General features: G+C 46.8%; 1 protein-coding gene across 1 annotated transcript in view; it reads left to right on the top strand.

Moving 5' to 3' along the window:
* Positions 1 to 18,155, top strand: part of LOC143020019 (vitellogenin receptor Yl-like) — a 160,885-nt gene that overhangs the window by 117,606 nt on the left and 25,124 nt on the right. Inside the window, exons 23-26 of the mRNA XM_076176127.1 lie at positions 10,733 to 10,867; positions 10,982 to 11,056; positions 11,143 to 11,353; positions 11,475 to 11,585. Of these exons, the coding sequence (XP_076032242.1) occupies positions 10,733 to 10,867; positions 10,982 to 11,056; positions 11,143 to 11,353; positions 11,475 to 11,585 (532 nt within the window). The remainder of the gene's footprint in view (positions 1 to 10,732; positions 10,868 to 10,981; positions 11,057 to 11,142; positions 11,354 to 11,474; positions 11,586 to 18,155) is intronic.

Here is an 18,155-nt window from a genome sequence, read left to right as displayed (position 1 = left end):
CGATGTTGGGATTGTTGGGTCTTTGTTCGGTTTTGGAATGGTGATTATTTTACCATGCTTCCAGATGTCGGGTATAGTGTTGTGTGAATAGCTGTAGTTTGCAATGTTTGTGAGTGCGTGTATACCTTGTGGTCCAATGTGTTTTAGGTGGATGTTGCTTATGTTATCAGGGCCACAGGCAGATGAGTGCTTGAGATTATGCATTATGAGTTTTGTCTGATTGTCTATGAAGGGTGTATAGTCTGAGTCTGTGGGGAAGTCTTTCTTACGTCGAATGGTGCGTCGGTCGTCAGGGTGAGATGTAAGATGGCTCGTCTGTGCAAAATGACGTATGAGTGCGTTTGCTTGTCTGTTTGAGGGTAGATTATGTTGTTGTGATTATTGCTGCGTGAGAGCGTGTAGTGTTAGTGTTGGATAGTGTGATGCTGTTGAGTGTTTTGTACAATTTGCTGGTGTTTGTTTTGTGATCAAGTGTATTGATAAAGTTTTGCCAATTTTGTGTTTTTTGTTCATGTATTTTATTGGCAATCACAGTGTTTAGTGTTTGTATTTGGTCTGCTATGTTTTAAGCGGCCTTGCTGTGGATGTACTGTGTCTTGCGACACTGCTTCTGACCCAGGGCGGTGGGCGGGGTGCAGGGATGACCCGTCATCCAGGAGGTGCTCAGATGAGAGGAAGGGTGGGAGGGGTGTGGAGTGTATTTGGGGATGAAATGGGTGGGAGTGTTTTTATGCCTTTCCCTTTTTGGCTACCTCCCTTGGAAGGGGGAAAAAGCCTTGGTATATGTATATGTATGTATGTATGTATGTTTTGAGGGATAGGTGTGGGGGTATCGTGTTTAAGTGTGTCACGTTGTCTGATGAGGCCTTGGATTTCTGGTGTGAAGTTGGGGTTGTGTGATTTTCTGTTGCCTCTAGGGATGTATCTCTTGTCTGCGTTTTGTATGATTGTATTAAAAGCGTGCACAGCATTGTTTATGTTTGTGATTGGTGTACTGTTAAGTGTTTCAAAATGTTGTTCCGTCTCTAAAGTAAAGGCTTCCCAGTTAGCTCTCTTGTAATTGGTGTAAGTGTGTCTGTGGCCAGCTGGGGTGCATCTTGTTTTGGTGGTGATGATGATTGGAAGGTGGTCAGAGCCAAGGGCTCCGACCACTCTCCATGATGTTGTTGGGGTTAGGCAGGGGGAGCAAAAGGTGATATCAGGAGAGGAGGGAGTGTAGAGGGCTTGGTATGGGATATGTGTATGATTATGCGTGTTGTTCATGATAGTCAATGAGTCGAATTGAGTCTGTATATCGAGCCCTCTGTCTGTCAGGGTTGTCGACAAACCAGGCAGACGACTTGGCGTTGAAGTCACCACCCATGATCAGGTTGGGGATTGAGGTTAGTTGGCTGAGTTGAGGTCTGAAGGTGTTTGGAACTGTGGGGGATGATTGGGGGGGAATGTACATGTTAACTATTGTTAGTGTTGAATTGTTGCCTGTGCGGATACGAATGGATTGGGTTTCTGTTGTTATCTGTGGTAGGGAGGAGAATTTTGGTTGTGGCACTTGCCCACAAAACAGATGGAATGGTGGATCAGGGTGATGAGTCCACCGCCATTGCCGTCAGTCCGGTCTTGTCTGATGGTGGTGTAATTATGAAATGGTGTTTTGTGTGAGTGTCTTAATTTTGTTAATTGTAAAATTGCAATGTGCATGTTGTGTTGTTTAAGAAAGTGTTCAAGTTCATGTTTTTTAGTGTTAATACCGTCAATGTTGTGTTGTAATATGTTGATGTTGTGTGTTTTGTATGTGTTGTATGTTGCCATTTGGGGTTGAGGTTGGGGTGGTAGTGGGGAAGGTGTAGGATCTGGGTCAGAGGGGGGGAAAGGAGAGATCGGGGACAAAGGAAGGGGAGTAATAATCGGGGGTAAGGGCAAAGGGAAATTGGGAGTGGGTAAGGGTGTTGGCTGTGGTTGGGGAGGTGGGATTGGGGTTACTGGAGGGCAGGTAGAACATGTCCAAGTGTTTGTGTATTGGTTTGAGTCAGCAAGTGTTGTACAAGTGAGGTGGGCCCAGTTTTTGCACATATTGCACTGAACTGAGCCCTTTGTCTGTCTGTCTGCTCGAAGTAATGGGTTTAGAGCATGTTGGGCATGTGTATTTTGTGGTGGGCCCAGGATTGCTCTCTACATCTCCGGCTAAAAGTAGAAGAAGAGGGGCGATCGCCGGAAAATGACCCCTCAGTGCAGAAAAAACGTAACATTGTGTTGGAAAAAAAGGATTGTGGTACTCCCCCAGGTAGGTGTAGCTCCTCCTTGGGGATCGGTGCCATCTGCGTAGAGCTGATGGCCAGGGGTGGTTGCTGCTGATTGGCCCCCAACTCTTGGGGTTGGGGGGTGGTCCCACGACGTAGACGTTGCAGCTCCAGGACCTGTGGTGTGGGTTATGAGGATGAATAGAGAAATGAAGTCGAGCAGAGAGAAGGGGGTGGAAAGGGAGCTGGCAGATAAGGTTGATCAAATGATACTGGGTTGGTTTGGTCATATGAAAAGCGAGATTGATGTGGAAGGCAGAGGTCAATGGAGTGAACTTGAGGGGAAAAGCAGGAAATGGAGCACACAGGGTGAAGGGGTCTTTGGTTAAGAATTGGTTAAAAACTGATGAAGCCTGAAGGGATTTCTATATTGCAAATGGAAGTGGAGAGGGTCTCGATGTAATGTACTAGTGGTAAAGCAGCTTTGGCTGTCGGGCCATGCTATATAGTTGTGCTGCATTGCTTTTAATCCAGACAGTGAGTAGGAGATGAGGATAGCCTTTCATCCACAAGATAAATGGGGAAAATAAATGGGTGATGGGTGACGGGCAGATGCATGACTTGGTTAGCCACCTTGTAAAAAGGAAAAGGCATTTTGGTGTATGGCGGCGGTGGGAGGGTATTGCATGGTATGGCTATGTAATGGATGGGTGGGATGGCTATGTACTCGTATTGCATGGGTGGGATGGTTATGTACTCGTATTGCATGGGTGGGATGGTTATGTACTGGTATTGCATGGGTGGGATGGTTATGTACTGGTATTGCATGGGTGGGATGGTTATGTGCTCGTATTGCATGGGTGGGATGGTTATGTGCTTGTATTGCATGGGTGGGATGGTTGTGCTCGTATTGCATGGGTGGGATGGTTATGTGCTTGTATTGTATGGGTGGGATGGTTATGTGCTCGTATTGCATGGGAGGGATGGTTGTGCTCGTATTGCATGGGTGGGATGGTTATGTGCTCGAATTGCATGGGTGGGATGGTTATGAGCTCGTATTGCATGGGTGGGATGGTTATGTGCTCGTATTGCATGGGGGGGATGGTTATGTGCTCGTATTGCATGGGGGGATGGTTATGTGCTCGTATTGCATGGGTGGGATGGTTGTGCTCGTATTGCATGGGGGGGATGGTTATGTGCTCGTATTGCATGGGTGGGATGGTTATGTGCTCGTATTGCATGGGGGGGATGGTTATGTGCTCTTGCATGGGGGGGATGGTTATGTGCTCGTATTGCATGGGTGGGATGGTTATGTGCTCGTATTGCATGGGTGGGATTGTTATGTGCTCGTATTGCATGGGTGGGATGGTTGTGCTCGTATTGCATGGGTGGGATGGTTGTGCTCGTATTGCATGGGTGGGATGGTTGTGCTCGTATTGCATGGGTGGGATGGTTGTGCTCGTATTGCATGGGTGGGATGGTTATGTGCTCGTATTGCATGGGTGGGATGGTTATGTGCTCGTATTGCATGGGTGGGATGGTTATGTGCTTGTATTGCATGGGTGGGATTATGTGCTCGTATTGCATGGGTGGGGTGGTTATGTGCTCGTATTGCATGGGTGGGATGGTTATGTGCTCATATTGCATGGGTGGGATGGTTATGTGCTCGAATTGCATGGGTGGGATGGTTATGTGCTCGAATTGCATGGGTGGGATGGTTGTGCTCGTATTGCATGGGTGGGATGGTTGTGCTCGTATTGCATGGGTGGGATGGTTGTGCTCGTATTGCATGGGTGGGATGGTTGTGCTCGTATTGCATGGGTGGGATGGTTGTGTGCTCGTATTGCATGGGTGGGATGGTTGTGTGCTCGAATTGCATGGGTGGGATGGTTGTGCTCGAATTGCATGGGTGGGATGGTTGTGTGCTCGAATTGCATGGGTGGGATGGTTGTGTGCTCGAATTGCATGGGTGGGATGGTTGTGTGCTCGAATTGCATGGGTGGGATGGTTGTGTGCTCGAATTGCATGGGTGGGATGGTTGTGTGCTCGTATTGCATGGGTGGGATGGTTGTGTGCTCGAATTGCATGGGTGGGGTGGTTGTGTGCTCGTATTGCATGGGTGGGATGGTTGTGTGCTCGTATTGCATGGGTGGGATGGTTGTGTGCTCGTATTGCATGGGTGGGATGGTTGTGTGCTCGTATTGCATGGGTGGGATGGTTGTGTGCTCGTATTGCATGGGTGGGATGGTTGTGTGCTCGTATTGCATGGGTGGGATGGTTGTGTGCTCGTATTGCATGGGTGGGATGGTTGTGTGCTCGTATTGCATGGGTGGGATGGTTGTGTGCTCGTATTGCATGGGTGGGATGGTTGTGTGCTCGTATTGCATGGGTGGGATGTGTCTGTGCTCGTATTGCATGGGTGGGATGGTTGTGTGCTCGTATTGCATGGGTGGGATGGTTGTGTGCTCGTATTGCATGGGTGGGATGGTTGTGTGCTCGTATTGCATGGGTGGGATGGTTGTGTGCTCGTATTGCATGGGTGGGATGGTTGTGTGCTCGTATTGCATGGGTGGGATGGTTGTGTGCTCGAATTGCATGGGTGGGATGGTTGTGTGCTCGAATTGCATGGGTGGGATGGTTGTGTGCTCGAATTGCATGGGTGGGATGGTTGTGTGCTCGAATTGCATGGGTGGGATGGTTGTGTGCTCGAATTGCATGGGTGGGATGGTTGTGTGCTCGAATTGCATGGGTGGGATGGTTGTGTGCTCGAATTGCATGGGTGGGATGGTTGTGTGCTCGAATTGCATGGGTGGGATGGTTGTGTGCTCGAATTGCATGGGTGGGGTGGTTGTGTGCTCGTATTGCATGGGTGGGGTGGTTGTGTGCTCGTATTGCATGGGTGGGGTGGTTGTGTGCTCGAATTGCATGGGTGGGATGGTTGTGTGCTCGAATTGCATGGGTGGGATGGTTGTGTGCTCGAATTGCATGGGTGGGATGGATGTGTGCTCGAATTGCATGGGTGGGATGGATGTGTGCTCGAATTGCATGGGTGGGATGGTTGTGTGTGCTCGAATTGCATGGGTGGGATGGTTGTGTGCTCGAATTGCATGGGTGGGATGGATGTGTGCTCGAATTGCATGGGTGGGATGGATGTGTGCTCGAATTGCATGGGTGGGATGGATGTGTGCTCGAATTGCATGGGTGGGATGGATGTGTGCTCGAATTGCATGGGTGGGATGGTTGTGTGCTCGAATTGCATGGGTGGGATGGTTGTGTGCTCGAATTGCATGGGTGGGATGGTTGTGTGCTCGAATTGCATGGGTGGGATGGTTGTGTGCTCGAATTGCATGGGTGGGATGGTTGTGTGCTCGAATTGCATGGGTGGGATGGTTTGTGTGCTCGAATTGCATGGGTGGGATGGTTGTGTGCTCGAATTGCATGGGTGGGATGGTTGTGTGCTCGAATTGCATGGGTGGGATGGTTGTGTGCTCGAATTGCATGGGTGGGATGGTTGTGTGCTCGAATTGCATGGGTGGGATGGTTGTGTGCTCGAATTGCATGGGTGGGATGGTTGTGTGCTCGAATTGCATGGGTGGGATGGTTGTGTGCTCGAATTGCATGGGTGGGATGGTTGTGTGCTCGTATTGCATGGGTGGGATGGTTGTGTGCTCGTATTGCATGGGTGGGATGGTTGTGCTCGTATTGCATGGGTGGGATGGTTGTGTGCTCGTATTGCATGGGTGGGATGGTTGTGTGCTCGTATTGCATGGGTGGGATGTGTGCTCGAATTGCATGGGTGGGTTGGTTGTGTGCTCGTATTGCATGGGTGGGATGGTTGTGTGCTCGTATTGCATGGGTGGGATGGTTGTGTGCTCGTATTGCATGGGTGGGATGGATGTGTGCTCGTATTGCATGGGTGGGATGGTTGTGTGCTCGTATTGCATGGGTGGGATGGTTGTGTGCTCGAATTGCATGGGTGGGATGGATGTGTGCTCGAATTGCATGGGTGGGATGGATGTGTGCTCGTATTGCATGGGTGGGATGGTTGTGTGCTCGTATTGCATGGGTGGGATGGTTGTGTGCTCGAATTGCATGGGTGGGATGGTTGTGTGCTCGAATTGCATGGGTGGGATGGATGTGTGCTCGAATTGCATGGGTGGGATGGATGTGTGCTCGAATTGCATGGGTGGGATGGTTGTGTGCTCGAATTGCATGGGTGGGATGGTTGTGTGCTCGAATTGCATGGGTGGGATGGTTGTGTGCTCGAATTGCATGGGTGGGATGGTTGTGTGCTCGAATTGCATGGGTGGGATGGTTGTGTGCTCGAATTGCATGGGTGGGATGGTTGTGTGCTCGAATTGCATGGGTGGGATGGTTGTGTGCTCGAATTGCATGGGTGGGATGGTTGTGTGCTCGAATTGCATGGGTGGGATGGTTGTGTGCTCGAATTGCATGGGTGGGATGGTTGTGTGCTCGAATTGCATGGGTGGGATGGTTGTGTGCTCGAATTGCATGGGTGGGATGGTTGTGTGCTCGAATTGCATGGGTGGGATGGTTGTGTGCTCGAATTGCATGGGTGGGATGGTTGTGTGCTCGAATTGCATGGGTGGGATGGTTGTGTGCTCGAATTGCATGGGTGGGATGGTTGTGTGCTCGAATTGCATGGGTGGGATGGTTGTGTGCTCGAATTGCATGGGTGGGATGGTTGTGTGCTCGAATTGCATGGGTGGGATGGTTGTGTGCTCGAATTGCATGGGTGGGATGGTTGTGTGCTCGAATTGCATGGGTGGGATGGTTGTGTGCTCGAATTGCATGGGTGGGATGGTTGTGTGCTCGAATTGCATGGGTGGGATGGTTGTGTGCTCGAATTGCATGGGTGGGATGGTTGTGTGCTCGAATTGCATGGGTGGGATGGTTGTGTGCTCGAATTGCATGGGTGGGATGGTTGTGTGCTCGAATTGCATGGGTGGGATGGTTGTGTGCTCGAATTGCATGGGTGGGATGGTTGTGTGCTCGAATTGCATGGGTGGGATGGTTGTGTGCTCGAATTGCATGGGTGGGATGGTTGTGTGCTCGAATTGCATGGGTGGGATGGTTGTGTGCTCGAATTGCATGGGTGGGATGGTTGTGTGCTCGAATTGCATGGGTGGGATGGTTGTGTGCTCGAATTGCATGGGTGGGATGGTTGTGTGCTCGAATTGCATGGGTGGGATGGTTGTGTGCTCGAATTGCATGGGTGGGATGGTTGTGTGCTCGAATTGCATGGGTGGGATGGTTGTGTGCTCGAATTGCATGGGTGGGATGGTTGTGTGCTCGAATTGCATGGGTGGGATGGTTGTGTGCTCGAATTGCATGGGTGGGATGGTTGTGTGCTCGAATTGCATGGGTGGGATGGTTGTGTGCTCGAATTGCATGGGTGGGATGGTTGTGTGCTCGAATTGCATGGGTGGGATGGTTGTGTGCTCGAATTGCATGGGTGGGATGGTTGTGTGCTCGAATTGCATGGGTGGGATGGTTGTGTGCTCGAATTGCATGGGTGGGATGGTTGTGTGCTCGAATTGCATGGGTGGGATGGTTGTGTGCTCGAATTGCATGGGTGGGATGGTTGTGTGCTCGAATTGCATGGGTGGGATGGTTGTGTGCTCGAATTGCATGGGTGGGATGGTTGTGTGCTCGAATTGCATGGGTGGGATGGTTGTGTGCTCGAATTGCATGGGTGGGATGGTTGTGTGCTCGAATTGCATGGGTGGGATGGTTGTGTGCTCGAATTGCATGGGTGGGATGGTTGTGTGCTCGAATTGCATGGGTGGGATGGTTGTGTGCTCGAATTGCATGGGTGGGATGGTTGTGTGCTCGAATTGCATGGGTGGGATGGTTGTGTGCTCGAATTGCATGGGTGGGATGGTTGTGTGCTCGAATTGCATGGGTGGGATGGTTGTGTGCTCGAATTGCATGGGTGGGATGGTTGTGTGCTCGAATTGCATGGGTGGGATGGTTGTGTGCTCGAATTGCATGGGTGGGATGGTTGTGTGCTCGAATTGCATGGGTGGGATGGTTGTGTGCTCGAATTGCATGGGTGGGATGGTTGTGTGCTCGAATTGCATGGGTGGGATGGTTGTGTGCTCGAATTGCATGGGTGGGATGGTTGTGTGCTCGAATTGCATGGGTGGGATGGTTGTGTGCTCGAATTGCATGGGTGGGATGGTTGTGTGCTCGAATTGCATGGGTGGGATGGTTGTGTGCTCGAATTGCATGGGTGGGATGGTTGTGTGCTCGAATTGCATGGGTGGGATGGTTGTGTGCTCGAATTGCATGGGTGGGATGGTTGTGTGCTCGAATTGCATGGGTGGGATGGTTGTGCTCGAATTGCATGGGTGGGATGGTTGTGTGCTCGAATTGCATGGGTGGGATGGTTGTGCTCGTATTGCATGGGTATTACTTGGGCAAGGTGACGTAGAGACTCCGATATGCAGTTTTGTGGTATACTTTATTCTAGTGCAGATGAGTGTCAGAGGTAGACATGGCATGGTCCCAAAGTGGGAGACCGACCGCTGAGGCTTAGTGATGCATAACAAGTAGAGTACAAAGAACTGACCGACTGGCCTGCTGGTCGGGGCAGGCAGTATATACACAAGGAACTGATCTGACGCCATGACCAGACATGACCTAGTTGCAGTGAACCTTTCTGGCCTTTCCAACCATAGTTTGATCAACTGCCACAACTACAGTGCATAAACATGCACTTTACATACAAGCATGCTTGTGGGGTATATGTACAGACATGACAGAATTTAATACAGATCATTTAATTAAAATTTGATACAATTCAAGTGCTTATAAATGGTCACAATGTGAATAACTAATACTTGGTTGACATCCCCTTTCCTCTTTTCAATGCAAGCACCCTTCTAAGCATGCTAGTGATTAGTTCATGATGTATAATCTTGAGGGATTTCTTGCAGTGTTTCCTGTGCTAATACCAAGAGTTAGGGCTTTGAAGATGGCTTGTTGGTCTAATGTACCCTACTAAGTATTTCAGCGGCTTTGACCCATCGTTTTTCGCTCATATTTCCGAAATAACCATTCACATCAGTATGATATATTAGCACAGCCTAATTCACACCCTGCCCTAATTTTTAACGTTATAGTGCATTCACAAGTGTATTTGATTACGGCGTTTACTCTTGATATTAAGTGTCGTAGCCGACACCCATGAAGTAAATCGAACAGATGAAGTCGTGACGTTGTCACGTCATCACAAACTACCTCGTGTATCCCAACTTCACTTGTTCGATTTACTTCACGGGTGTCGGTTAAGACACTTAATATCAAGAGTAAACACCATAATTAAATACACTTGTGAATGCACTGTCAAATTAGGGCAGGGTGTGAATTCGGCTGTGCTAATATACCATGCTGATGTGAATGATTATTTCGTAAACATGAGCGAAAAACGATGGGTCAAAGCCGCTGAAATACTTGGGTGTTCAATAGGGTTCATATCTGGGGACTGACTTGGCCATGGAAGTTTCCTGATACCATTTTGGCTCAACCAATTTTATTGATTGAGCAGTGTGACAGTTCAATCTTCCATAAATAGGAAGACATTTTTACTAGTTCTACCACTGGAGAATATTGGAACAAGTTCTTCCTTTAATATAGAAACTTTTGCCTGAATTGATGTTAACTTGGCACTCTACAAGCTCTGATCGACCATCACTCCAAATTGCACCCCACACAATTAATGAAATGCCCCCATGTTTCACTGTTGGCTGCAATCTTGGTCAAACTCTTGACTAGTCTCCAGACCCACTCTTCCATGGTCAGAAAATAATGCGAATCATGACTCGTCAGAAAATAAGTTCTCCAAAAGCCAACGGGTCTCCATCTCAACAGTCCAATCCTTTGTGCTTGATATTGGCTGGATGAAGGAGTGGTTTCCTTCTTGCAGTTGTGCCATAGTAACCCAGCTTGTGGAGATAACCGACAGCAGTTCTGGGACTGACATTAGCTTGTGTTGCTATGTCAGAGGCCTTGCAACGTGTATCCTTTGACATTTCTTTTGACAAGACCCAAAGTTCTTTGAAGGCCCGGAATGACCTGAATGAGGTTTTGTGCCCTTCTTGCCTTCTTGTGAATTGTGATCACTAACAGTAGAAAGGGGTATTCAGGTTTTCAGATATTTTGCATTGACAAATTCCACCTTCATGTTGACCCACAATACGACCTCGCTGAATTTCAGGTAGGTCTACTGCTCCTTTGGTTCATGGCATGCTTGATTAATCTTGTATGTAATCTGAAACATAAATCTAGGTAAATATAACTATAAATTTGAATAACTTGAAGCATTAAATAAGAGCAAAAATGCATTTTTCTTGGTGTCTATTCAATTGTCATGTCTGTACACCACACTCGAATTGGATGGATGGGATGGCTGTGTATGGGATGGCTTTGCATAAAGTAACAAGAACTCTAATTTGTCCAATTCAATGTAGGAAAGTGGCAGTGTGCTTCCCTGGAATGTATACCCAAGGAATGGCGCTGTGATGGTGTGAAGGACTGTAATGACAAGTCGGATGAAGATGGTTGTCCCCATGTCTGCCCCAATGGAAAGTTCAACTGTGGAAATGGTGAGTACAGTAAACTATTGTTCAGTGTTATGTTTAAGTTTAAAGCTACAAAGTCTTCAAGTGAAACTATAAATTTTTGCTTGTGTTCATATTTAAGTGAACCACAATTTTCAGGTCGATGCATTCACGTGAGCTGGAAATGCGATGGTGTTGGAGACTGTGCTGATGGTTCAGATGAGGTTGGATGTGGTATGTATATAGAACAAGGTAAATTTAGACGTATAACCCAGAAAATGGGTGGTTTGAGAGAATTTTGCCTCCTTCAAATCTTTCAGAGCCAGCAACTTGTCGTCCTGATGACTTTGCATGTGCCAATGGAAAATGCATCTCAAAGAGTCTGCATTGTGATGGGACAGATCAGTGTGGAGACAATTCTGATGAAGATGAACGAAGCAATTGCACCCGTTCTGACTGCCCTCCTCTGCACTTTAAATGCACAAGCATTTCAAATGACACTGTACTTGCCTGCCTACCCAACATGGTTATGTAAGTAGGGTGGATGTCAGTGGGCAATCAAATGTCTATTCCAATGCACATTGGAAGTTGCATTCTTTAAAGTGTTTAGCCAGGATTGTGTACAGATTAGTGAAAGTTTGCCTTGTCACAGGTGTGATGGTAAACAAGACTGCTTTAATGCTGAAGATGAGAAGAACTGTTCCAATAGTTGCAGTCTGGATGAATTCGGTTGTCCTAATTCAAGCAGATGCATTCCTTCCAGGTATAGTAATGCAACTTGTTTAAATGTGAAAGTTGAAGTCAACCCTAAAAATACCTATAGTTAATTGAATATTACTCAAAATGTAGGTTAACCCTAGGCACTTCTAAGCTTAAACTTGGGGTATGACAACTTAAACCATTCCCATGGAACCTATTCATGGAGCACCTGGCTGCAGCCAAAGTAGTTTACATTCTAATTTCCTGGTTAAATAAGAGTTTGAAGTTAAATGTAGAGCCCAAACTGGTTTAGTGAGAAATTGAAATAAACCAGCTATGTAGCACAACCTGGGAGTGAACAAACGTGCCAAAGATTAATAAAGCGGAAATGGGAATAGTGCAAGAAAAGGCCAGGGATGTGGATTGGGAAAAATAGAGGAAGAGGAGCAAGAAAGCAAGCTTACAAATAAGCTAGAAATGACTACAAGAATTTGTAGGAACCAACTTAGAAAAGTAGATGAAGGCAAAGATGAAACTGTTTACCATATAAATGGTACATACATATACAAAAGGCTTTTCCCCCCTTGCATGGGGGGGGGGGTAGCCAAAAAGGCTTGGAAACCATTCCCACCCATTCCGTTCCCTACATATTCCGTTCCCTACATATTCCGTTCCCTACATATTCCGTTCCCTACATATTCCGTTCCCTACATATTCCGTTCCCTACATATTCCGTTCCCTACATATTCCGTTCCCTACATATTCCGTTCCCTACATATTCCGTTCCCTACATATTCCGTTCCCTACATATTCCGTTCCCTACATATTCCGTTCCCTACATATTCCGTTCCCTACATATTCCGTTCCCTACATATTCCGTTCCCTACATATTCCGTTCCCTACATATTCCGTTCCCTACATATTCCGTTCCCTACATATTCCGTTCCCTACATATTCCGTTCCCTACATATTCCGTTCCCTACATATTCCGTTCCCTACATATTCCGTTCCCTACATATTCCGTTCCCTACATATTCCGTTCCCTACATATTCCGTTCCCTACATATTCCGTTCCCTACATATTCCGTTCCCTACATATTCCGTTCCCTACATATTCCGTTCCCTACATATTCCGTTCCCTACATATTCCGTTCCCTACATATTCCGTTCCCTACATATTCCGTTCCCTACATATTCCGTTCCCTACATATTCCGTTCCCTACATATTCCGTTCCCTACATATTCCGTTCCCTACATATTCCGTTCCCTACATATTCCGTTCCCTACATATTCCGTTCCCTACATATTCCGTTCCCTACATATTCCGTTCCCTACATATTCCGTTCCCTACATATTCCGTTCCCTACATATTCCGTTCCCTACATATTCCGTTCCCTACATATTCCGTTCCCTACATATTCCGTTCCCTACATATTCCGTTCCCTACATATTCCGTTCCCTACATATTCCGTTCCCTACATATTCCGTTCCCTACATATTCCGTTCCCTACATATTCCGTTCCCTACATATTCCGTTCCCTACATATTCCGTTCCCTACATATTCCGTTCCCTACATATTCCGTTCCCTACATATTCCGTTCCCTACATATTCCGTTCCCTACATATTCCGTTCCCTACATATTCCGTTCCCTACATATTCCGTTCCCTACATATTCCGTTCCCTACATATTCCGTTCCCTACATATTCCGTTCCCTACATATTCCGTTCCCTACATATTCCGTTCCCTACATATTCCGTTCCCTACATATTCCGTTCCCTACATATTCCGTTCCCTACATATTCCGTTCCCTACATATTCCGTTCCCTACATATTCCGTTCCCTACATATTCCGTTCCCTACATATTCCGTTCCCTACATATTCCGTTCCCTACATATTCCGTTCCCTACATATTCCGTTCCCTACATATTCCGTTCCCTACATATTCCGTTCCCTACATATTCCGTTCCCTACATATTCCGTTCCCTACATATTCCGTTCCCTACATATTCCGTTCCCTACATATTCCGTTCCCTACATATTCCGTTCCCTACATATTCCGTTCCCTACATATTCCGTTCCCTACATATTCCGTTCCCTACATATTCCGTTCCCTACATATTCCGTTCCCTACATATTCCGTTCCCTACATATTCCGTTCCCTACATATTCCGTTCCCTACATATTCCGTTCCCTACATATTCCGTTCCCTACATATTCCGTTCCCTACATATTCCGTTCCCTACATATTCCGTTCCCTACATATTCCGTTCCCTACATATTCCGTTCCCTACATATTCCGTTCCCTACATATTCCGTTCCCTACATATTCCGTTCCCTACATATTCCGTTCCCTACATATTCCGTTCCCTACATATTCCGTTCCCTACATATTCCGTTCCCTACATATTCCGTTCCCTACATATTCCGTTCCCTACATATTCCGTTCCCTACATATTCCGTTCCCTACATATTCCGTTCCCTACATATTCCGTTCCCTACATATTCCGTTCCCTACATATTCCGTTCCCTACATATTCCGTTCCCTACATATTCCGTTCCCTACATATTCCGTTCCCTACATATTCCGTTCCCTACATATTCCGTTCCCTACATATTCCGTTCCCTACATATTCCGTTCCCTACATATTCCGTTCCCTACATATTCCGTTCCCTACATATTCCGTTCCCTACATATTCCGTTCCCTACATATTCCGTTCCCTACATATTCCGTTCCCTACATATTCCGTTCCCTACATATTCCGTTCCCTACATACTCCGTTCCCTACATACTCCGTTCCCTACATACTCCGTTCCCTACATACTCCGTTCCCTACATACTCCGTTCCCTACATACTCCGTTCCCTACATACTCCGTTCCCTACATACTCCGTTCCCTACATACTCCGTTCCCTACATGCTCCGTTCCCTACATGCTCCGTTCCCTACATGCTCCGTTCCCTACATGCTCCGTTCCCTACATGCTCCGTTCCCTACATGCTCCGTTCCCTACATGCTCCGTTCCCTACATGCTCCGTTCCCTACATGCTCCGTTCCCTACATGCTCCGTTCCCTACATGCTCCGTTCCCTACATGCTCCGTTCCCTACATGCTCCGTTCCCTACATGCTCCGTTCCCTACATGCTCCGTTCCCTACATGCTCCGTTCCCTACATGCTCCGTTCCCTACATGCTCCGTTCCCTACATGCTCCGTTCCCTACATGCTCCGTTCCCTACATGCTCCGTTCCCTACATGCTCCGTTCCCTACATGCTCCGTTCCCTACATGCTCCGTTCCCTACATGCTCCGTTCCCTACATGCTCCGTTCCCTACATTATCCGTTCCCTACATGCTCCGTTCCCTACATGCTCCGTTCCCTACATGCTCCGTTCCCTACATACTCCGTTCCCTACATATTCCGTTCCCTACATATTCCGTTCCCTACATATTCCGTTCCCTACATATTCCGTTCCCTACATATTCCGTTCCCTACATATTCCGTTCCCTACATATTCCGTTCCCTACATATTCCGTTCCCTACATATTCCGTTCCCTACATATTCCGTTCCCTACATATTCCGTTCCCTACATATTCCGTTCCCTACATATTCCGTTCCCTACATATTCCGTTCCCTACATATTCCGTTCCCTACATATTCCGTTCCCTACATATTCCGTTCCCTACATATTCCGTTCCCTACATATTCCGTTCCCTACATATTCCGTTCCCTACATATTCCGTTCCCTACATATTCCGTTCCCTACATATTCCGTTCCCTACATATTCCGTTCCCTACATATTCCGTTCCCTACATATTCCGTTCCCTACATATTCCGTTCCCTACATATTCCGTTCCCTACATATTCCGTTCCCTACATATTCCGTTCCCTACATATTCCGTTCCCTACATATTCCGTTCCCTACATATTCCGTTCCCTACATATTCCGTTCCCTACATATTCCGTTCCCTACATATTCCGTTCCCTACATATTCCGTTCCCTACATATTCCGTTCCCTACATATTCCGTTCCCTACATATTCCGTTCCCTACATATTCCGTTCCCTACATATTCCGTTCCCTACATATTCCGTTCCCTACATATTCCGTTCCCTACATATTCCGTTCCCTACATATTCCGTTCCCTACATATTCCGTTCCCTACATATTCCGTTCCCTACATATTCCGTTCCCTACATATTCCGTTCCCTACATATTCCGTTCCCTACATATTCCGTTCCCTACATATTCCGTTCCCTACATATTCCGTTCCCTACATATTCCGTTCCCTACATATTCCGTTCCCTACATATTCCGTTCCCTACATATTCCGTTCCCTACATATTCCGTTCCCTACATATTCCGTTCCCTACATATTCCGTTCCCTACATATTCCGTTCCCTACATATTCCGTTCCCTACATATTCCGTTCCCTACATATTCCGTTCCCTACATATTCCGTTCCCTACATATTCCGTTCCCTACATATTCCGTTCCCTACATATTCCGTTCCCTACATATTCCGTTCCCTACATATTCCGTTCCCTACATATTCCGTTCCCTACATATTCCGTTCCCTACATATTCCGTTCCCTACATATTCCGTTCCCTACATATTCCGTTCCCTACATATTCCGTTCCCTACATATTCCGTTCCCTACATATTCCGTTCCCTACATATTCCGTTCCCTACATATTCCGTTCCCTACATATTCCGTTCCCTACATATTCCGTTCCCTACATATTCCGTTCCCTACATATTCCGTTCCCTACATATTCCGTTCCCTACATATTCGTTCCCTACATATTCCGTTCCCTACATATTCCGTTCCCTACATATTCCGTTCCCTACATATTCCGTTCCCTACATATTCCGTTCCCTACATATTCCGTTCCCTACATATTCCGTTCCCTACATATTCCGTTCCCTACATATTCCGTTCCCTACATATTCCGTTCCCTACATATTCCGTTCCCTACATATTCCGTTCCCTACATATTCCGTTCCCTACATATTCCGTTCCCTACATATTCCGTTCCCTACATATTCCGTTCCCTACATATTCCGTTCCCTACATATTCCGTTCCCTACATATTCCGTTCCCTACATATTCCGTTCCCTACATATTCCGTTCCCTACATATTCCGTTCCCTACATATTCCGTTCCCTACATACTCCGTTCCCTACATACTCCGTTCCCTACATACTCCGTTCCCTACATACTCCGTTCCCTACATACTCCGTTCCCTACATACTCCGTTCCCTACATACTCCGTTCCCTACATACTCCGTTCCCTACATACTCCGTTCCCTACATACTCCGTTCCCTACATACTCCGTTCCCTACATACTCCGTTCCCTACATACTCCGTTCCCTACATACTCCGTTCCCTACATACTCCGTTCCCTACATACTCCGTTCCCTACATACTCCGTTCCCTACATACTCCGTTCCCTACATACTCCGTTCCCTACATACTCCGTTCCCTACATACTCCGTTCCCTACATACTCCGTTCCCTACATACTCCGTTCCCTACATACTCCGTTCCCTACATACTCCGTTCCCTACATACTCCGTTCCCTACATACTCCGTTCCCTACATACTCCGTTCCCTACATACTCCGTTCCCTACATACTCCGTTCCCTACATATTCCGTTTCCTACATATTCCGTTTCCTACATATTCCGTTTCCTACATATTCCGTTTCCTACATATTCCGTTTCCTACATATTCCGTTTCCTACATATTCCGTTTCCTACATATTCCGTTTCCTACATATTCCGTTCCCTACATATTCCGTTCCCTACATATTCCGTTCCCTACATATTCCGTTCCCTACATATTCCGTTCCCTACATATTCCGTTCCCTACATATTCCGTTCCCTACATATTCCGTTCCCTACATATTCCGTTCCCTACATATTCCGTTCCCTACATATTCCGTTCCCTACATATTCCGTTCCCTACATATTCCGTTCCCTACATATTCCGTTCCCTACATATTCCGTTCCCTACATATTCCGTTCCCTACATATTCCGTTCCCTACATATTCCGTTCCCTACATATTCCGTTCCCTACATATTCCGTTCCCTACATATTCCGTTCCCTACATATTCCGTTCCCTACATATTCCGTTCCCTACATATTCCGTTCCCTACATATTCCGTTCCCTACATATTCCGTTTCCTACATATTCCGTTTCCTACATATTCCGTTTCCTACATATTCCGTTTCCTACATATTCCGTTTCCTACATATTCCGTTCCCTACATATTCCGTTCCCTACATATTCCGTTTCCTACATATTCCGTTTCCTACATATTCCGTTTCCTACATATTCCGTTTCCTACATATTCCGTTTCCTACATATTCCGTTTCCTACATATTCCGTTTCCTACATATTCCGTTTCCTACATATTCCGTTTCCTACATATTCCGTTTCCTACATATTCCGTTTCCTACATATTCCGTTTCCTACATATTCCGTTTCCTACATATTCCGTTTCCTACATATTCCGTTTCCTACATATTCCGTTTCCTACATATTCCGTTTCCTACATATTCCGTTTCCTACATATTCCGTTTCCTACATATTCCGTTTCCTACATATTCCGTTTCCTACATAT

The sequence above is a fragment of the Oratosquilla oratoria genome, chromosome 38 (assembly GCF_046742065.1).
Source record: "Oratosquilla oratoria isolate Oo_2021 chromosome 38, ASM4674206v1, whole genome shotgun sequence".
NCBI lineage: Eukaryota > Metazoa > Arthropoda > Malacostraca > Stomatopoda > Squillidae > Oratosquilla > Oratosquilla oratoria.
Note: the sequence above shows the minus strand (reverse complement) of the source record. Positions and strands in the feature narration are given on the sequence as shown.